The 22,279-nt window shown below is 52.2% G+C and overlaps 1 protein-coding gene across 1 annotated transcript in view; it reads right to left on the bottom strand.

The window, feature by feature from the left end:
• Window positions 1–20,483, bottom strand: part of LOC115660187 (heterogeneous nuclear ribonucleoprotein C-like 2) — a 46,053-nt gene extending 25,570 nt beyond the window's left edge. The window contains exons 1-2 of the mRNA XM_030581270.1: window positions 20,382–20,483; window positions 6,646–6,724 (exon numbers count right to left, since the gene is read on the bottom strand). Of these exons, the coding sequence (XP_030437130.1) occupies window positions 6,646–6,724; window positions 20,382–20,418 (116 nt within the window). The 5' untranslated portion in view covers window positions 20,419–20,483. The remainder of the gene's footprint in view (window positions 1–6,645; window positions 6,725–20,381) is intronic.
• Window positions 20,484–22,279: the final 1,796 nt, after the last annotated feature.

The raw sequence follows: 22,279 nt of genomic DNA, 5'->3' as shown, positions 1-22,279 counted from the left end.
TGGAGAACCAGGCTAAAGACGACAAAATGAAATTCAACAAAGACAAATGTAAGGTGCTACACTAAGGGAAGAAATACTAAATGCACGAATACAGAATGGGGGATAACTGGCTTGGCAGCAGCACTGCTGAGAAAGATCTGGGAGCTGTGGTGAATCATAACTTCAACATGAGTCAGCAATGTGATGCTGCTGCTGCAAAAAAGCAATTGCAATTTTGGTTGCATTAACAGAGGCATCGCATGGGAATGAAAGTACTGCTCTACTTGGTGCTGGTTAGGCCTCAGCTGAAGTAGTGTGTCATTTTGGTCACCAATGCATAGAAAGGATGTGGAGAACCTGGAAAGGATCCATAGGTGAGCAACAAAGATGCTCTAAGGGCTGGAATGCAAGTCATATGAGCAAAGGCTGAAGGAACAGGGTAGGTTTAGTTTGGAAAAGAGGAGTGTGATGGGTTGGATCATAGAACCCCCCTTGGGAGCTGCCAACTGATGTGCCAAGACTACTTCTGCCCCTGCTTTCCTGCCCTGTCAGCTTAGGACATCAGTGCCCTGCCTAGTTTGAGCCAGACCCGCTAGCCTGCTGCAAACCCAGACCCAGGTGTGGATCACGTACCTCAACAGCTGCAGGCTTAACTGAAAGCAGCTTACAGAAGCGTTCTTGCCTTTAACACTCAGATGCTCAACTTCCAATGGTGTCCAAACCCCAAATAAATCCGTTTTACCCTGTATAAAGCTTATACAGGGTAAACTCATAAATTGTTCACCCTCTATAACACTGATAGAGAGCTATGCACAGCTGTTTGCCCACCCAGGTATTAACACAACTCTGAGTTAATTAGTAAGTAAAAAGTGATTTTATTAAATACAGAAAGTAGGATTTAAGTGGTTCCAGGTAGTAACAGACAGAACAAAGTTAAGTCACCAAGCAAAATAAAACAAAACACGCAGATCTATGTCTAGTCAAACAGAATACACCCTTAGAGGTGCTTCAGTAAGTTTTTTCCTCAGACTGGACACCTTCCAGGCCTGGGCACAATTCTTTCCCCTGGTATAGCTCTTGTTCCAACTCAGGTGGTAGCTAGGGGATTTCCCAGGATGGCTCCCTCTTTTGTTCTGTCCCATCCACTTATATATCTTTTGCATAAGGCGGGGAATCCTTTGTCCCTCCCTGGGTTCCCACCCCCTCCTTATCAATGGAAAGACACCAGGTTAAAGATGGATTCCAGTTCAGGTGACATGATCACTTGTCACTGTAAGGGTATGGCTACATTTGGAATTTCAAAGTGCTGCCGCGGCAGCGCTTTGAAGTGTGAGTGTAGTCAGAGCGGCAGCGCTGGGAGAGAGCTCTCCCAGCGCTGCATGTAAACCACATCCCTTACGGGTGTAGCGTGCAGCGCTGGGAGCCGCGCTCCCAGCGCTGCTGCCCTGATTACACTGACGCTTTACAGCGCTGTATCTTGCAGCACTCAGGGGGGTGTTTTTTCACACCCCAGTTGCAGCGCTGTAAAGTGTGAGTGTAGCCAAGCCCTAAGACTTCAAGCCTTCATTCCTCCCAGCCTGACCCACAGGAAGGCCTGGCTGCAAACAGAGCCATCCACAGTCAATTGTCCTGGTTGATGGGAGCCATCAAGATTCCAAACCACCATTAATGGCCCACACTTTGCGTAATTACAACAGGCCCTCAGAGCTGTATTTCATATTTCTAGTTTCAGATACAAGGGTGATACATTTATACAAAAAGGATGACCCCATTCAGTAGATTATAAGTTTTGCAATGATACCTTACAAGAGGCCTTGCGCATGAAGCATATTCCAATTACATTATATTCATTCATTAGCATATATTTCTAAAATCATATACAGCGCAACGTCACAAGGAGATTAAGAAGGGACATGTTAGCAGTCTTCAAATACTGAAAGGCTGCCATAAAAAGATGGAGAAACATTGTTCGCTCTTGCCCCAGAGAGCAGGACAAGAGTCAATGGTTTCAAACTACAGCACAGCAGATTTAGATTAAATATCAGGAAAACCTTTGTATCTGTAAGAGCAGTCGCCCAATGGAACAGACACCTAGGCAGGCTGTGGAAGCTTCTTCACTGGGTTTTCAAAAGGATGGTTTAGACACAACAAATCCTGCATTTTGACAGAGGGTTAGACTGCCTGACCCTGGGGGTCCCTTCTAACCCTGTGGTTCTATGATTCTATCACACTGGCCAGGAAAGCCAGGCAGGCCCCTCACAGCACCATGCTGAAACACAGGTCTGGCAGCAAAGATAACAATGCAGCTTCCCAGGCCGAAGCCTGGCAGCAATTCCATTTGCTGTGTGCTTAGCTCACAGCTGGCTGGAGACAGCACCCATAGAGCGCAAGCTTGAAGTGTACAGAAAATCCACGCTGTTGCCCCTGCCTAGTCCTCCCAGACCTGCCACCCAGTAAAGCACCAGCAGCCAAATCATTTTTGTCAAAAAAAAAAAAAAAAAAAAAAAAAAAAAAATTTAAAAATTAAAAACCCCACCCCCTCTAATCTGCTCCCCAGACAACGGAGCTCTTCATAATCCCAACACTGCTTTGTCAAGCGGGCAGTGAAACAGGGCAGAACCCGAAAGTAGCTGCCTCTCCTCAAGCATGCCTCCTGGCCATTTCCTCTGTGCTCGCTGTACCACAAGCCACTTCCCAAGCAGCCTGTATCCTTGAGAATGAACAAGCACAAGCAAAACAGGATCCTTCAAATGGAATGATACGTTCCCTCCCTCCCCTCACACAGAACCTAGCCCTGCTGCTGGAGCGGCAACATCGCTGCAGCTGAGCTGGACAAAAACTGTGAATAGATCAGTCCCCCTGGCTAAGCACTGGAGTTGCTGTCAGACAGTTCCTGCACTGGTAGAAGTCTCACCTGCCGTGCAGGAGATCTGGGTTCGATTCCTAGCTAATGCAACAATGTTCCCTCTCCCCCCGCCCCACCGAGTATTCAGCTTCATGCTGTCAACAGCATTAACCCCCAGAGAGCAGTAAAACTACCACATGCTTCACACGTTACACAACAGGCAAACTATATTGTCTGCCTGACTTAGCTAGGGAGCCCTAGGGGCAGGCCTGTGTCTCCCTGTAGGCATAATGGAAAGCGTCCTGGGCGACTCTCTATACATAATAATGAATCAGTGAGAGGTCTGGAGGTGTAGGCAGTGCACCTACGCCCCTAAAAGGCCGGATGTTTCTCCAGGCTCCCTAAGAGCAGAGAGGTAACATGCAAGAGCTAGTGGCTATGTCAGGAGAGCTGCAAGGGTCTGAGTGTCCTTCCATATGAATGGAGGGTGCATTCGAATGGAAGGACACCACTCTGCACATAACTGTAGCCAGCGATACGATTCACCGTACTGTATGACAATGACATCTAGAGACCCCGTGCCAGATTGGGGCCCTATCACACTACATACTGTACAGGCCCGACGCCAAAGAGCTTACCATCTGCAGAGATGAGCCTTGCATAGGTGGGAGAGGAAACAGAGGCACTCAGCAGCAGAGCCATATGGGTCCCCACAACTTGCCCCACTGAAATGCAGCATTAAGAGCCACTGGATGGGGCACGAGCCTGGATTTCTACCCTTGGCTCTGACTTGATTTGTAGTCTTGGCCAAGTCCCTTGGCCCCTCTCTGGCTCAGTTTCCTTATCTGTGCAAGGCACTGCAGAGTGTTACCTGCCTCTGTAGTGCACTATAAATGAACCACGTTGTGAGCAGGACAGTGCTCCTCAAAGTGGGGTGCCCCAGACACAATAAGCTGTGGATGGAGGGGGGCGAGCAGCAATAATGGATCTCATGTGGCCAGGGATGTCCCCTCTTTGCCTTCATCCCAGCAGGCTGCGACACCATCCCCATGGCAACTGACAGAACAGTTAGTTTAATGCACAAGCGCTCTCTAGCAAGATTGCCAGCTGGCAGTGTCCCTCATGCTCCAAATGCTACGTTCCCCAGATCCCAGCCCTGCTCCTTAGGGAGAGTGCTGACTTACCGCAGTTTACTCGGCAAGGTCAGCGGCTGCCCAACTCGCCTGTTTCCGAGCAGGGGAGTCGAGCCAGGGTGCCTTCCTTCCCTCGCTGTTCCAATTACCCGTGATGGTTGCAAAACACAAGGTCTGTGCTTTCACGTCCTGCCCCAGGGCTCTGTTATGCCACCTCCATGCTAATGTGGGAAGGATGGACTGGCTCACGAGCAGAGAAGGGACCCAGCCCCAACTAATTACCCACTCCCTGAGGATGCCTGGATCCCAAATTTCAGTTCAGCCCCTTACAAAAAGAGGAGTTGACAGATTCAGAGGAAGATCTGGTCCCAGATCCCTGGGGGCTGGCCAGTAATGAGGGTGTGTGTGTGAGTGGGGAGATGGAGCAATGGCAGATTCTATGACAGCTCAGGGTCCAGAGTGGACTCCGCAGATGATTAAGCCAGACACATGAGCAAGTTGAAGTGGCTGGGACCCAAATCAGCACGGCCTTCCAAGAGCTGGTTCTCAAGGCTGTGCCTTGAGGGTGCATCAAAGCTCCTCCCCCCTAGTTGCAGTTCTACACTAGAGATGGGCAAATCTCAAAGTCTGGAGCTCAGGAGCTGTGAAATGGACCCAGCAGTGCAGTGCCCTGGATCTAGAAATCCACGATGGTCTAGAATGATCTGGAAATGCTCTAGACTCAGATGGAGAACTCTAGATCAAGATATCGGAAGTGCTCTTGAAATGGCTTGCGAACAGTTCTCAGTGTCGGGCCCTCTGCACCCCTCCAGCATAAGGCCCAAGGACATGGGAGGGAAAGGTAGATGTTTTGCTATGGTTTCCACCATATGGTGCTGGCCACCTTGGGAGGCAGGGTACTGAATAAGATGGCGGGTGTGAAAGCTGTAGATCTCTTGAGATATCTAGATAGACTTATGTGTAGTGCTGGGGAAGAGCCAGTGGTTGTGGTACATGTAGATACCAATGACATAGGGAAGGATAGGAGAGAGGTCCTGGAGGCCAACTTGAGGTTGTCAGGTAATATAAATATAAAATCATGACTAGTGTGGAGAAAGTAAATAATTAATTATGCCTTACCATAACACAAGAACTAGGGGCCACCATATGAAATTAATAGGCAGCAGGTTTAAAACAAACAAAAGAAAGTAATTTTTCACACAATGCACAGTCAACCTGTGGAACTCCTTGCCAGAGGATGTTGTGAAAGCCAAGACTATAACAAGGTTCAAAAAATGACTAGGTAAATTCATGGAGGACAGGTCCATCAAAGGCTATTAGCCAGGATGGGCAGGGATGGTATCCCTAGCCTCTGTTTGCCAGAAGCTGGGAATCGACGACAGGGGATGGATCATTTGATGATTCTCTGTTCTGTTCATTCCCTCTGGAGCACCTGGCATTGGCCACTTTTGGAAGACAGGATAATGGGTTAGATGGACCTTTGGCCTGAGCTAGTATGGCTGATCTTATGACCCTGGGTCTAAGCCAGTCTGGCAACACCTGTGCTCCTCAGTTCAATCCCCGGCAGTTTCCTCAGAGGGACCAACGTCTCTAGGAAATCATTTTCAAGGCTTGGGCAGTGAATTTAAACATATTATTTCTAAAGCCGATTAACCTTTAGAGCTCCTAATTTCATTGAGATGCAGCCTTCTGACAGCTATGGAGATTGGTGCAAGGAAGCCTCCCCCTTCCCCGCAGCAGAGTAGTGTGAGGAAACCACCCCTGCTCCCCCTGCACCCCCCGGCAGAACAGCACAAGGAAACTGCCCCTGGCCCAGAAGAGCAGCATGAGGAAACCACCCCCGCTCCACCCTACCGAGGAGAGTGGCATGAAGAAACTGTCCCCTTCCTCCCAGGGAGCACAGTGAGAGGAAACCATCACACTCCCTTGGGGAAAACTGTATAAGGAAACCATTCCCCCCCGCCAAGAGAACAGTACGAGGAAACCATCCCCCCCCGCCCCAACCCAGGAAGAATGGTGTGAGCAAACCACACCATACAACGAATCCGCCCCTGCTGTGCCCAAAGCACCAGCTCCCCAGGGAGCTCAAAGAGAATCTCTGTCACTCAGATCCCCCGGCCAGCAGAAAGCGGGGCCAATACAGTGGGTGTAGTAGAGGATCATTGGTAATTAGGACATTGTATCTGAAGTTTGAAAACATGAGGCTGAGTTACCATGAAAGCAGGCTCTGTGCCATTGCTGAGAGCTATCATGGCATTTCAGCAGGCCTCCCCATCTCAGCTGGTACACCTGCCACCCCACCCCTTCCAACCCCCCAGTGGGATGCAATGTATTATGGGAGTCACCCGTGGCTCGACTAGAGATGTCATCCAGAGCCCAGAAGAGAGCGAGAGTTGAACGCCCTGCCACCCAAGGGCTGGGCTGTGGTGGGGTTCAGGGGGCCCTGTGGACTATGGGAGGAGAACCTGGAGGGAGCAGGACCTGACTGAGTGAAGAGCAGAAGAAGATGGGATATGGGGAGGAGAGATGGTGGGAGAAAAGAGACCATTGGGGTGGAGGTCTTGTCTCACGAGAGACCCTTTGAGGCTCTCCAGACACTACTGAGGATAATCCCCAGGCCCAGAAGCAAGCATCACTCAGCACAGCACCCCCACCCCCAACAGACCACAACGTGCCACGCAGACTCACTGGTAGAGGGTGCCGCCATGCTGCCGCTTCTGTCCAGGCCTGGCTCGGCTCGGCTTGGGTTCTCTGGCCATGTCCATATCTAGGGGAAGAGACAGCGGGGGAGTGAGACAGGGCTAGGAGCGGGGATGAAACGGCCAGCGGAAAACAGAAAGGAAGGGGGGTATGAGAAGAAATAGACGTATATCGCCTTAGAGTCGGGGTTCCAAAAACACCTCAGGGAGCTGGCAGCCAACATCCACTGGCTTTCAGGAACTACCTTGGCACATAACTTCCACTGATTTCAGTGGAACTCAGGTGCCTAAATGCCTTGGAGGAACTGGGCCCTGGCTCCCTTAGGCGCTTGTGGGATCATCTTCTTGTTTTCAAGCCCCCCTCTCCCCCTTTCTGAATGTGAACCACAAGCAGCAAGACCCAGAGGAGTGATTCCAGTGACTGACCGACCTCCAAGCACGTCACAGTGACTCCCTCATCCCCTCACCCCCAAGCAGGTCAGTCAGTATCACGATCCCTATTCTACTGACGGGATCAGAGGCACGGGCATAGTAGAGGCCGCATTTTGAAAAACAGCCTCCGATTGGTGGGGGAGAGTTTTTGGTGCCTGACTTGAAATCAGGCAGGCCAACTGTCAGGCGCTGAGCACTCACAGTACCCCTGACTTCAACTGCAGCTCAGGGTGCCTGAACTGTCAGAAAACCAGGCTCATATTAAGCACCCAAAATCAGAGGCCACTTTTGAACACATTAGCCTAAAAGCAAACTAGCATCAGAGCCATGAGTTGAATACAAGAGTCCTAACTCCTAGTCAAGGGTTCCAGCCACTATGCAACACTCCACACACAATACTTCCACATGCTGAAGGTACAAAGGCACCATAACCACCACTAACCCATACTGCCCAAGCACCCTTCTTTCCAAATCCTCCAATGACTGACACAACCTCCCAGGATGCCTGATGCTCCCATTCTGCGTGAGCAAGGCTTTAACCCAGTTACAGAACATGGCTGATGGCCTGTCTGTACATGGTCCCTCTTGGTCAGGCCTGGGGTACTGTAAGGGGACAGCTTCCTGGATGGAGCCCCATTATTAGAGGTAGTCCCTATATTATGGTAGTAACTAGGAACCCCAGTCCAGGAACTGGACCCCATTGTGCTAGAGGTTGGACAGACAACACAAGCAGTAAGGACAGCATGTGAAGAGGAAACCGAGAGCCAACTGCAACCCCTGTCCAGGATGACCACATTTCCTAAAGGGAAAACGGGACACTACAGGGGGCTAGCGCAAACCTCCCCCCTCCCTCCCCAGTACAGGGCTAGCCCGAGCCACTCACCTGAGCCCCCCATGTGGGGCTGGCATCACTGCTTGCGCAAGGCTGGGGTTGGCATCACGACTCGCCCGAGCCCTGCCTTCCCCCTGCCCAAGACCTGCATGTCTTCACTTAAGCCCTGCGGGGCTGGCATCGCTGCTTGTCCCAGCACGTTCCTCCACACCCCACTATTTTTTTGGAAAGTGAGAATTTGTTCTGTTTGCTCCTGCCAACTCATCAAGCTGACAAGAGCGAACAGGACAAATGCCCACTGTTGCCAAAAAAGTCAGGACCGTCAGGACAGGGCTTAAAAAAGGGACGGTCCTGGCCAAAACGGGACACATGGTTACCCTACCTGTCACCCACATGCCTCCCGAGTCCTACCCACTGACAAGCCAGCACCTCTTCCAGCACAGTGCTGGGCTTTCTCTGAAGGTCTTTTGAACAAAGCGGCAGCCCAGCCTCCCCCTGCTTACCATTTCTGGCTGAAGCGGAGAGGATCAGAACCCAAGATCAGCAGAGATGGATATGCAGCACTTTGTACAAGTAAAAAGCAACAATGAGCCCTGTGGCACCTTAAAGATTAACAGATGTATTGAAGCATAAGCTTACGGGGGTGAATACCCACTTCGTCAGATGCATGTAATGGAAATTTCCAGAGGCAGGTACAAATATGCATTATACTTTGTACAAGTGTTGTTTCAAAGATGGCCCTCCAGGGGTGAAGTTCACAGGAGGTGAGGCTGGGAGGTGTTTCTGTCCCAGGGGTTTAAACAGCCTTAGGGCACAAGGTAATTATTCGCATTGTTACCACAGCTGCTGGCTGTCACAGGCTGACTGGCCCCTTTAAGAAGTGGGTGGGGAGGGAGGGAAGAGAGAGAGAGGGGTCCAGAGTACCTGTGACTGATTCCTTCCTGCCCAACTGGGCTTAAGGGAAGGAACCTGGGTCTTATAAAGCGCGGCAGCAGCAGGAGAAGGCTGGTTACCCACTGATCTCTCTCACCCAAGGGAGGTGAAGGAGCTGCTGGGGAAGAAAGGGCAGAAGCTGCAGAAGGCAGGAGGTCCTGAAGGAGACTACCCAGCAGTGGCCAGGAGAGCAGCAGAGGGGCTTTGCCTGCTGACCACTATAGGCTAAAGAGAGGGACAGTTGAAGAAAGCTGAGTTTTGGCCAGGGGTGGATGCTTGGTGCAGAGCAGATTGGACAAAAGAAGCACTCCAAGCCTGACTGAAGCAGAAGCTTTGTGTTGTGCTGATGGACTCTATTCAGGGACTTTGAGGAACGTTTGTTATTAAGCCATCTCCAGGCCGGGGTACTGTTAGCCACACAAAAGCCCTGCTATGATGGTAAAAGTACTTACCCTCTGAGGAGCTGCCTGCCCCTTCACCTCTGCTTCAGAGCAGGGGGTGCAGCTATGGCAAACTGTGACTGGTCTGCATGCTGGCTGAGCCAGTGCCCCTGCCGGTGTGGTCTCTGTAACCTCCCAGGGTAGAGGCACTAGCCCGTACACCATGGTCACTGACACAGCTATGGGGAGTAAGCATTAGCAGGTCGCTAAACTTTAGCACACTGGGCTTGCAGCTGCTGTGTTTCTGGAGTCTCCAGAGTTTACAAAAAGCCTGGTGGGTGAACAGTGAAAGACAAGGCAATCTCACCATCAGGAATGTTGCCCCTGGGAATCAATTACTCGTGTCTCCGTTTCAGTGTACTCCAGGGCCATATGTTCCCATTGGCACAAATGCACTTTCTTTGCACTTACTCCGAGAGCTTCATTTCAGTCCTTTCTTCTTACCCCAGGAGGTACCCTGGCCACTGCCAGACATGGCCCAGGCTGGTGGCCTGCTTTAGAAAGGGCCTTCAAAAGACTGAGGCACCCTAGGCGACTCCTGTGTGAGGCAGCCTCTCTGCAGACACTATCAGCAGATGGTGATTCCCAGCTTCTAATGGCAGAAGTTACACAGTCCCAGCACCACAGTTAAGGTTCCTCTATTGCTGCAGGCAAACAATCATGTGAGGGTCTGTGCTTGGCCTTGTAACTCACTGACATCCAGTCCTGGTTCTTCTCATGGCAGGAGCTCCATTCGAAGTCCATTACAGGTGGGCACAGGAATCCTGCCCTCTTCTCTTTGCTCGAGGTGAACAAACAGATGGGAGGAGCCTGCCCCATCTGCTCCACTAGAAGCAGTGCTGCTGGGCCCATTGCCAGGGCATCAAATGATTTCTTGCGACTGATGCCATCCTTACTTGGTGGCTTCACTGGGAGAGCATAAAACTCTTAATCTCAGGGTCATGGATTCAAGCCTCGTATTCATTAGCACCAGCATGGATCAGTAGATAAGGTATGAGTTTGAGACTTAGGAGGCCTCTACCACTGACCTATTGTGTCACCTTCAGCAAACTGCTTCCTCTCCTGTCTAGTTAGCCTGTAAGCTCTTGGGGGCAGGGACAGTCTCTTTGTTAGTACACCTCTACCCAGATGGAACACAACCTGACAGAACATGAATTCGGATAGAACGCGGTAAAGCAGCGAGGAGCCCCGGGCCCTTCAAAGCGCCACCTGAACCACGCTGCTTTACCGCGTTATATCCGAAATCGTGTGGAGCACCGGGCCCTTTAAATCACCGCCTGAGCCCCACTGCCACAGCTCCAGCGGTGATTTAAATGGCCCGGGGCTCCCCACAGCAGCTGGCGCGCCAGGCCCTTTAACTCACCACCAGGGAAGCCGGTCCAGTCCGGTACGCCATACTGGACCAAACCCGATATAATGCGGTCTCACCTATAAGGCGGTGAGATTTTTTGGCTCCCAAGGACCGTGTATATGTACAGAGGCCAGCACAATGGGGACCAGATCTCGGCTGGAGATTCTAGATGTTGCTGCAGTACCAATAATAATATGGCCCCAACCACACAGGCCTTGAGCCCAGGTTCAATGAAGTTGTGTTGGATCAGGACAGAGAATGTTTTGACCTGGCTTAAGAACTGCATGAGTCAGCCCAGGTAGAGAACATGGTGCATTAACCCTGTCTGCTTCCAGTGTCACTAGCTGAACAAACCACCCCTGCCTGGTCTGCCTACAGCTGAGTGTGAACTGTGCTGACTGGGCCCAGAAGGCTGTCTGAAAACAAAATTTGCAAAAGAATACAAGGCCAAGCCAGTCTGGCAAGATGTCACTCAGCTGGATGTCACAAACAGCTGCTGCCTGCTGCCTTTCAGTGCAGGACACTAATGTTCTCCCAGCCCAGTAGAAGGAAAGCCTCTATAGTAATGGTCCTGCCAAAGGGGGAACTAGGGTCCAGTGCAGCTTGAAGAGGATGCAACAACCTTTCAAGCAAGACCATTATCCACCGATCCCACCACCACAGTCAAAGCTGCCATGGACCATCACTGTCCACCTACCTCATGTGCCAGCCGCAGTCAGTGCTGGGGAGTCTCAGGGCTCAGTGTCAGGAGTACAGAGGCTCAGAGCTGGCAGGAAATAGCATGGGGGATGGAGGTGAAAGCTCCTCTGCCTTCCCACGGTAGAGAGAATGAGTGAAGGAGCCTTCCCAGGGGCATGCTTTGCACATACAGACCTGTGGGAGTTACATGCAGTAGGAGCAAAAGCCCAGACTAAGAGCTCACCATTCCCATCAGCACAGCTCCTGCTTTCCATCCACGTTTGCACATCCCAGCACCCGGATTGGAAATCTATCTTGGTACCGACTGCACTCATCACCTGAGTATCTTTGCTGCTGAATCCAGAGAGTAGTGACGGTCCGCCATGCAACCGCAGATCATGCTGGCTCCACCATTACTCTGTCCCTTGCAGAGTCCACGTGTAACGCTCCGCAGAGATCCAGAGCAGGATTCAGGAATGGCTGAGATGGGCCCACACAACACCCAGTATGTGCTGGGACAGGACATTGGGAGCTGTGGAATTCCAGGCAGGGCCCCAGCCAAGCAGCTGCACTTCCTGTAGCTACCAGTTCTTTATCTCGAAGTGAGTCTCTAGTAACCTTTAGGACTCCACTAGTACGTTAGTTGCCAGTGCCTTGGAAGGGTCTGGGCTGCTCCGACAGCCCCTCCTCTCTCCATGGCCCTTCATTTGCACCTGTTACACGTCTGCACATCATCACCTGTGCAATGAACACTGTCTCCTCTTGTTTGCAGTAATCCCCGGGCCCCATCTTCTGGAACGCTTCTCCCAGAGCCCAAGTACCAGCTGAATTAATATTCATGAAATGCTAATAGGTGTTCCCAGGCAAACAACAGATCCCTCAGCTGCGACAGACTCTGCAGAGATGGCCTGGCACAGCTAAAAAGGAACAGGGTGGGAAAGGGAAACCATCCCAAGATACCCCCACTCATGTGCCTGCATACTTGGGAGACCTTTCACATTGCCACTGCCTTGCAGTGATGCTGCTCCCAGACTCTCACTCCAGCAAGGCTATGCTGGCAGGTAGTGTGGTCCAATGGGTAGAGCACTGGCTTGGGATTCAGGAGAATTAGGTTCTATTCCCAGATCTCTGTCACCTTTGCAAAGTCACAGCCCCTCTACCTTGTCTATTTAGACTGTATGCTCTTTGGGGCAAGGACTGCGTCTCACTGTGTCTGGACAGCAATAGCGCCTCTGGGCCTCTAGGCAACATACATAACAGCAGCAAGGCAATACAGTAAAGTGTTGGGGTGGGGGCTGGGTGTCTCAGGGGATTGGTCTTTATGCCTCAGAATAAGAAGAAACACAGATGGCCCCAAGATATGAGATTCAAAGGCAAAGTTCTGGGTGCTAGGCTCAGCGCATGAGAGAGGAAGGGCCAGATGTGGAAACAGGGATCTGGATCCAAGGTTTGGTTCAGGCCTGTTTCCTGGGTCATCTAGCCCCTTTCCCTGCCAGTGCAGGATTGTCCCCTAGAGTATATCCTCCAGGGCTTTGTCCCATCTAGCTTGAATTGTCCTCAAGCAATAGGTTTCTTCCAGCACTAGGAAACCTGTACTACACATTATCACTCCATCCTACTGCTCCTACCCTCACCACCTTGTACCAGCCAATAATTCTTCCTCCTCCTTGGCGTTTACAGGCTCCATATTTGCAGGCTGTTGTCATGTCCCCACCTTAGCCATGCTATCTATTCAGCTCCTCTATGACCAGTCTGTCTCATCATTCTGCTGCTCTTCTCTGAACCCCTTCCAGTTTCACTCTCTCTTCTGGGAACGAGGGGTCCAGAACTGAACACCCTATTCCAGGTGCGTCACGCAGATCGGGACTATTCATTCCTTGTCCACAATGTGATGTCTCTGTCCAAAAGAGCATTGTTGCCACATCACACTGCACATCCATGTCTAATTTGCCCTCTACTGTCACCCGTCAGTCTCTTTCAGCATCACTGCCCTCCAGGTTTCACTCTTCCCTTGAAAAATCTGTAAATTGGACGATATTGTCCCCGAATCATGTGCACTTTATTCCAAGAGGAATCTCATTTTATTTTCTGCTCATCTTTCCAGTTTCTCTCAATTCACCGGTATTATTTCTAGCCTCTCTGCTGTAGGCAATTATCGCAATTTAGTGTCATCTGCAAATTTAAGGCCAGATTCAACTACTCGTATGTTGAATAGTATCTTACTCTATCCCATTAACTGGTAGACTCTGGCACATTTCACTAACATGACGTTTACCTTCTTCCGACCCCTATCCACCTGGATCCCCACCTCTCTGCCTGCAATTTAAACTGCTCCTTTTCAATACCCTTTGTTTAGGTTTTAATCAATTTTTAGCCCATGTAATATCCATATCAAAGCTAATCTGAATCTATTTTAAGAATATGATTTTTGTGAGTCACTGTGGCAAATACTTTACTAACCTAACTATATCTAATTTTGTCGAAAAGCATGAGCAAGATTTTTTTGGCTTGAACTCGTCTTTTTAAACCTGTTCTCGTTATTGCTCATAGTGCCTTTATCCTCTAAAGAGTGCTTTCTTTTTGTTTTAATATTTGTTCTATTATTTTACTAGGGTTAGAAATTAGACTTCCAAGGCAGGAATTGCCAGGATCAGCCCTGCTTCCTTTTTTGAAGATTAGTACAACTTTTACTGTATCCTGTTGACCAGATAATGCTCTAGTTGTCCAGACTTCCAAAAACTATTGTTGCCTATTTGAACTGCAGCATAGCTTGGTGGAGACTAAACTGCTGAGGCTACTCATTGGTCTCTGGGTTGTGTGTCTAGTTCCCAGTGGGGAAGTGTCCATATCACGCGCACAAACAAAATCTCACCAACATAACAAGCGACTAGTGGATAAGCCAAGGACTGTCTGGTGTGACTTCCGCTGGCATTGAGGTGGACAATGGGAGTGATTTGGGATTTCATGGTAACACTTCCATGCAGGCACATTAGCAACACTAAGGCCCTATCTACACTACAGACTTTTGTTAACAAAAGTCAGATTTCATCAACAAAACTGCACACACTACAATGTTCTTTCCGCGAACAAACCTCTCCTGCTTTGCTGGCAAAAAACCATGGAGCTGAGGAGCTATGGGACAGGTGATACTCAGGTGACGGATGTAGGGCCATGGGGTAGGTCGAGTCAGGTATGAGGCGACGGAGGTAGGGCCATGGGGCAGGCAACAGTCAGATACTGAGGTAATTGGGGGGCACTGAGGAGCCATGGGGTGGAGGGCAGTCAGGTACTGAGGTGATGGGGGTGTGGCCATGGGGCAGGTGGAGTCAGGTACTGAGGTGACAGGGGGCACTGAGGGTCATGGGGTGGGTGGCTGTCAGATACTGAGGTGATGGGAGTGAGGCCATGGAGCAGGTGGAGTCAGGTACTGTGGTGACAGGGGGCACTGAGGGTCATGGGGTGGGTGGCTGTCAGATACTGAGGTGATGGGAGTGAGGCCATGGAGCGGGTGGAGTCAGGTACTGAGGTGATGGGGGCACTGAGGGCCATGGGGCAGGTGGCCATCAGGTACCGAGGATCATGGGGCAGGTTGCAGTCAGCTACTGAGGTAATTGGGGGACACAGAGGGTCATGGGGTGGATGGCAGTCAGGTACTGAGGTGATTGGGGGGCATAGAGAGTAATGGGGTGAATGGCAGTCAGATACTGAGGTAATTGGGGGGCACAGAGGGCCATGGGGTGGCAGTCTGGCAGTGAAGTGATGGGGATGGGGCTATCGGGAGGGTAGTAGTGAAGTACTGAGGTGATGGAGTAGGGCCATGAGGCGGGTGGCACTCAGGTACTGAGGTGATGGGGGGCACTGAAGAGCCATGGGGCAAGTGGCCATCAGGTATGAGGTGATTGGGGGGCACAGACGGTCATAGGGTGGGTGACAGTCAGGTACTGTGGTGATTGGGGGGCATTGAGATGCCATGCGGCAGGTGGCAGTCAGATACTGAGGTGACAGGGATGAGGCTATCGGGGGGGTAGTAGCGAAGTACTGAGGTGATAGGGGTGGGGCCATGAGGTGGGTGGCACGCAGGTACTGAGGTGATGTGGGGCACTGAGGGCCGTGGGGTGGGTAACAGTCAGGTTTGGAGATGATCAGGATACTGAGGAGCCACACAGAGCAGCAGAAGTGGGAGGCAGATTTACAGAGGCAAAGGGTGGATGGTCCTGCGGATCTAATGGGTGACTTGGGGTGCAAGCGGGAGAGACTGAAGGGATGTGGCGGGCCTTTGACTTCCTGGATTTGTACGAGGGGTGTGCAATACGAGGGTAAAATACTGAAGACAAGAAACCCCCAAGGAGATCCAAGCTGAGAGCTCCCTCTCTAGAGACCCATAGGGGGAACCCAGGAAACCATGTTTTCTTCCTCTTGGAGCCTTCAGTGATTTCTCTGCTTACCTTCCATCTCTGGCTGACCCCACGTGGAGCGAAACCTCCACCCTGCAGCTTCCCCACAGGCCTGTGCAATCACAGTTAACTGACTCCCTGACCACACTGGGGCTTTCAAACTTAATTGCTGCCAGGCTTTCCCCCTGCTGGGCAGGGAGTCCCCTACAAGGCCAGACCCTAGCTGAGGTGCTAGCAACATCCACCCAGTGCAAGGCCAGTGGATGGGCACAGCTATCCACCCCCAGAGCTTGGACAGATTTGGGAGCGAAACCTGGCTCCATGCAGTGACTAGAGCCTAAGAAGTCTCCAGTCCTGACCCATCTGAGCATCACTGCCTCCCAAGAAGGGACAGAGACCAAGATCCTCTCCCTCTCACCTGGCCCTGGTGATGCTGCAGTTCAGCTAGGAGCATGCCACTCCACTTGCTGGAGAAGGAATGGAAGGCGGGGCACTTTTCACTGCCGATGCCTTGCCAATTAAAATAGCTTCTCCAATCCATCTGTGAAAGGAAGAACGAACCCCAAACTAGGCCTACCTGGCTTGGCACTCTTGAGCACAATGCACCCCAGGGCTGCCATGCTACTGATCTTCAGAGCCCGTTTTGTGAGAGCACAGCCTACATTTCTGGGGTATGTGAGGGTGCAGTGCCACAAGAAGCATGCTGGAGCCTGCTGGATCTTTAACTAAATAATTATAATAGAAGCCAGCCTTTGGAACTCCCTGCCAAGATCAGGACCCCACCCACAACAAGTGGCATGGTTTTGCTGCTCATGCTTCATAACATCCACTTCCTCACTCTTGTATTCTGCCTCAACACCAGGTGGTGGGACCTGTTACCACCTCAGGAGGGCAAGGAATCCTGGTGGATCAGCCTGCACACCACTCACACCCAGGTTATTACTTAGGGGCTCCTCCATGGAGCCACGATTATTGGCATGTTCCTGGCACAGTCCACGAACTCCCTGGACACTTGTCCCTTCTGCAGCAAGATGACGATGCTGGTGCACATCTATGCAGGGTGTCAGGCTGCAGCCCTTCTTCTGGCTGCACTTTTCCTTGTCCCTCCTAATCTACACATACCTCATCCGTGGCTCTCTTCCTCTTGGTATTGGTCAGTTTCCATCCATCACTCCAGAAGAAGGACGTTACACAGGGGGAGAGTGTGTGTGTGTGCGTGTGCAGTGGGGGGTGATCTGCTATGGTGGGGCCCATTTCCAGTCCCTTGTAGCTCATATCTTCATGCAGAATTCTTCTGGGCCGTGTCCTCTGATTCCTTGGACACCTTTGAGGGAAGGTGGGCACTGTCCAAGATTCTCTGCTTGGTGTCCCACTCTGGTTCCCTGATTTTCAAACTCTGACCTCACTCCCATTCCTGTTTTCTCCTTTGTTGTCCCCGGTAATCAACTGGAGCCTGGACTTCGTGATTTCTCCCTTTAGTTGATAGGGAGGGGTTTTACTTAGGGTGGACCTAGACAAGCCTGCACCGGAACGTCAAATACTATCAAGTGAAAAGGTTTTGCACAAACCATCATATGGAAAGAACACAGAGTGCAGACACAGAAACTGTCCCCATCATTTTGCAAGCCCAGGTTGTAAGTGAGGGGAAGGATGAGGTCTTTAGCTTAGGTCCAGTTGAATCTGTATAGCCTACAACAACTTCTCCCCAGTGTGGTTGGGAAGCCGCAAGTCATGTAGCTGCACTACTTCAGCCAGTGCTAACTCCATCCCACAACAAGGCAGTGCCTTACATTTAGGATTTATCCCAAAACTCCAGCTTCCAGCTGGTCACTATGGAGGAGGTGTCTCAGGAGCCCCACAATGTGCTGGTACAACCATGGCTGTAGGGTGTACAGTGCGATGACACTACAAAATGGTTCTGTCAAATGCAGTCTTGATGAGCTTTTGTAAGAACCAGCAAGACAACAAACCATGTTCTCTAAGGTACTTACGTGACTATTATTATTCCCGTCTATTCAGCACTGATGAGACCACATCTGGAGTACTGCATCCAGTTTTGGGGCCCCCACTACAGAAAGGATGTGGACAAATTGGAGAGAGGACAGTGGAGGGCAACGAAAATGATCAGAGGACTGGGGCACATGATTTATGGGAAGAGGCTGAGGGAACTGGGATTATTTAGTCTGCAGAAGAGTGAGGGGGGATTTGATAGCAGCCTGAAGAAGGGTTCCAAAGAGGATGGATCTAGACTGTTCTCAGTGGTGGCAGATGACAGAACAAGGAGCAATGGTCTCAAGTTGAAGTGTGGGAGGTCGAGGTTGGATATTAGGAAAAATTATTTCACTAGGAGGGAGGTGAAGCACTGGAATGGGTTACCTAGGGAGGTGGCGGAATCTCTATCCTTAGAGGTTTTTAAGGCCTGCTTGACAAAGCCCTGGCTGGGATGATTTAGTTGGGGTTGGTCCTTCTTTGAGCGGGGGGTGGGACTAGATGACCTCCTGAGGTCTCTTCCAACCCTGATATTCTATGATTCTATGACCCTCCATCACTGTAGTTCAAGTGCCTCTGCAATACAGTGTCACTAACATTGTTTTATGCTAGCTCAGATAGGGCTTCAGCCTAAGCTACTATCAAACAGCCTGCAAACTCCAACAGACCATCAATCAACAGAACATAGGAATTCCCACACCAGATCAGGGCCTCAGAGATCCATCATCTGACAGTGGCCAGCACCACATGCTTCAGAAGGATGTGCAAGAAATTCCCTAATGGACAATAATGGAATAACCTGCCCCTAGGGGAAGGGTCTTCCCAAAATCCTTTCATAGTTGGCTTGTACCCTGAAGGAGTGTTCACATTTCATCTAAAAATATTGGTGTTAATATCCTTTCTGAAGGAGCTACAGATGTCCTCATTATATATATAAATGTCCATTCTGTCTTAGACCCTTGGCTTCATCAATATCTTGTGGTAGCAAGTTCCACAGCTGAATTATGCTTTGTATAATGAATTTCCTTTTAACAGTTTTACATTTGCTGTCTTTCAATTTGACCATCTCTTTGTTCTAGTAATCAGAGAGGGTGAACAGGAGTTCTTGATCTCCCTTCTCTAGACCACTCATTATTTTGTATTCCTCAATGCTTTGTATACTTCCTCACAGCCCCTCCCTAACCTAAACAGATCCCATCTCTTCAGTCTTGCCACATACAGAAGTCTTCCCTCATCAATTATTTTTGTCACCCATCTTTGAACCCCATCAATTATTGCTATATCCTTCTAGTGATGAAGTGGCGAGAAGTGAATACAGTATTGCTGGTGAAGCCAGACCACTGATTTATAAAATGGCATTATAATATTTTTATTATTACCCATTCAGTTCTTTAAGCCCCCTAATATTTGGGGTTTCGACTACAGCTGCCAACTTTCACTGAGTGACATCCGGGACCTTTTTCTTGAGTCATTGCAGTTAATTTAGAACACACCAAGGTGTAGGAGTAGTTCAAATCATTTCTTCCCATGTGCATTGCCTTGCATTTCTCAACATGGAATATCATTTCCCATCATGCTGCCCATTGACCTAGCTTAACTGGGTCCCTCTGAAGTTCCTCATGGTCTTCTCTAGTGTTAACTAATCTAAAATGATCCTGTGTCACCTGCAAAATGTTGCTACCTCACCTCCTTTTTCAGATAATTGATAAAAATATTAAAAACTGTGGTCATAGTACAGAACCTTGTTAACCTTTTGCCAAATAATCCTGCTCCTTGTTTTTCTGTCACTTAGCCAGTTTTTGATCCATGCTAATTCCTTATTTTGGACTCCAATTTCCTTAGCTGCCTGTCATGTAGGACTTTGTCAAAAGCTTTTTAAAACTCCAAATAAACCCTGTCAGCTGTTCTCCTTTTTGTGGAATTCTAAGAGGATGCAGAGGCATGACAGGCCTTTGCAGAAGCCATGCAGATTTAGCCCTATTATCTCATGTTAATTTAGATGCTTTACCATTCTATTTTAATTAGGATTTTAACCAGTTACAGAAGTAAGACTCACTGCTCTGCAATTCCCACAATCGCCCCACCATCTTTTTCAGATACATTTGCTTCCCTCCGTCCTCAAGCCTCCTTTTTTGGGGCCTCAATCTGACAGTGCCTCCTCTGATTCCTTTGTGGGCATTTTGCCCTGGGACTTCAACTAATCCGGGCACACCTGGAGGCAGAGGGGCCAAGGCTCCTACGCGGCTGCCCTGGCACAGCCCCAGATGAAGGGCAGCTCATGCTCGTTTTGAACCAAGAGCCCAATGCTGAGAGTGAATTTCCTCGGCTCAGGAGGAAACCTGAGCCATTTTGCCTAGGAAAGATTTCCTGCTGCAGGGGAGTGAAGCCCCCCCCCCGGCCTGGCGGCCCAACGGGCTACCAGCGTCTCCCGGCCCGGTGTCACCGCCCACCCCCAGCCGCAGGGTGCGCCGGCTGCCAGCGGCTCCAGCCCGGTGCTCACGCCGCCCTCGCCACCACCCAGGCCAGCCCGCCGGGGTGAATCCGAGCTACGCTCCCGCCACGCGCCGGCGGAGCCATCCCCGACCCGGGCCTGGGCCGGGCCTGTCCCCGCGCACGCAGCCGGGGGGGCGCGGGACAAAGCGGGGGGGGGGCCGGGCCGGGCCGGGCCTTACTTACACCTCCAGCCGCCCGCCTCGCCGCCGAACAGAGTCATGCCCCCCGGGCCGGGGCCTGGCGCCAGGCGGACGCGGGGCTCTGCCCGCTGCAGCTCGCGGCTCCCACCCGCGCGCGCCCCGCTCGCCAGCAGCTCCTGCCCCGGCCGCCCACGGCCGTCGGGAGTGAGGCTGTACCACGGGAACGTACCACCTCCTCTAGTGCGGGGGGGGAGGGTTGCGCGCGAAGCAAACCATCTCCCGGGCGGCGGGGGGTGTGTGTGTTTCTGTACCAGGAGCTCAGCGCGGGGACCGGGGTTCGGGGCCGGCCCCAGGCGGGTTCGGCTCTCTGAGGGCCCGATCCTGCCCCACCCTGGGCAACGGGCCCGGGGCCTGTAAGAGCCAGGGGCCCCGCGCACCCAGAGAGGCTGCCTGGCTGGCGCTGTTACCCCGCGTGCCCCCCAAGGCCGGGCGTGGGGTGGGCATGGAAGGAAGGGAGGGGTCTGGGGTGGGCATGGAAGGAAGGGAAGAGGGGGCTGGGGGTGTGGGGTGGGCATGGAAGGAAGGGAAGAGGGGGCTGGGGGCATGGAAGGAAGGAAAGGGGGCTAGGGATGTGGGGTGGGCATGGAAGGAAGGGAAGGGGGGCTGGGGGCGTGGGGTGGGCATGGAAGGAAGGGAAGGGGGCGTGGGGTGGGCATGGAAGGAAGGGAAGAGGGGGCTGGGGGCATGGAAGGAAGGGAAGAGGGGGCTGGGGGTGTGGGGTGGGCCTGGAAGGAAGGGGGCTGGGGGCATGGAAGGAAGGGAAGAGGGGGCTGGGGGTGTGGGGTGGGCCTGGAAGGAAGGGGGCTGGGGGCGTGGGGTGGGCATGGAAGGAAGGGAAGAGGGGGCTGGGGGCATGGAAGGACAGAAGGGGGCTTGGGGTGTGGGGCGGGCACGGAAGGAAGGGAAGGGGGCTGGGGGCGTGGGGTGGGCATGGAAGGAAGGGAAGAGGGGGCTGGGGGCATGGAAGGAAGGAAAGGGGGCTAGGGATGTGGGGTGGGCATGGAAGGAAGGGAAGGGGGGCTGGGGGCGTGGGGTGGGCATGGAAGGAAGGGAAGGGGGCGTGGGGTGGGCATGGAAGGAAGGGAAGAGGGGGCTGGGGGCATGGAAGGAAGGGAAGAGGGGGCTGGGGGTGTGGGGTGGGCCTGGAAGGAAGGGGGCTGGGGGCGTGGGGTGGGCATGGAAGGAAGGGAAGAGGGGGCTGGGGGCATGGAAGGACAGAAGGGGGCTTGGGGTGTGGGGCGGGCACGGAAGGAAGGGGGGCTGGGGGTGTGGGGTGGGCATGGAAGGAAGGGAAGAGGGGGCTGGGGGCATGGAAGGAAGGGAAGAGGGGGCTGGGGGCATGGAAGGAAGGAAAGGGGGCTAGGGATGTGGGGTGGGCATGGAAGGAAGGGAAGGGGGGCTGGGGGCGTGGGGTGGGCATGGAAGGAAGGGAAGAGGGGCTGGGGGCATGGAAGGAAGGGAAGGGGGCTAGGGATGTGGGGCGGGCATGGAAGGAAGGGAAGAGGGGGCTGGGGGCACGGAAGGAAGGGAAGGGAGCTGGTGGTGTGGGGTGGGCATGGAAGGAAGGGAAGGGAGCTGGTGGTGTGGGGTGGGCATGGAAGGAAGGAAGGGAAGGGGGGCTGGGAGGGGGTGGGAGTTGGGGAGTCTGATGGGCTTTGTGGGGGCCTAGGGAGGGAAAGAGCCAGTCTGGGCCAAGGGGACCCTGGCACACTGTGGAGCAAGCCCCAAGTGGGAGGATGTGCTTGAAGGGGGGCACTGCCAGGCCAGCAGGGAGGAGAGGCCTGGGGAGGCTGTCCAAAGGCTGGAAGCCAAGTGCAGCTTCTGGGACCAAGTGGGCCACTGGAGAGGGTTAAGGCCCAGCTGGCAGGGCAGGGGCCTGAC

This window comes from Gopherus evgoodei, chromosome 12 (genome assembly GCF_007399415.2).
Source record: "Gopherus evgoodei ecotype Sinaloan lineage chromosome 12, rGopEvg1_v1.p, whole genome shotgun sequence".
NCBI classification, from domain to species: Eukaryota; Metazoa; Chordata; order Testudines; family Testudinidae; genus Gopherus; species Gopherus evgoodei.
Note: the sequence above shows the minus strand (reverse complement) of the source record. Positions and strands in the feature narration are given on the sequence as shown.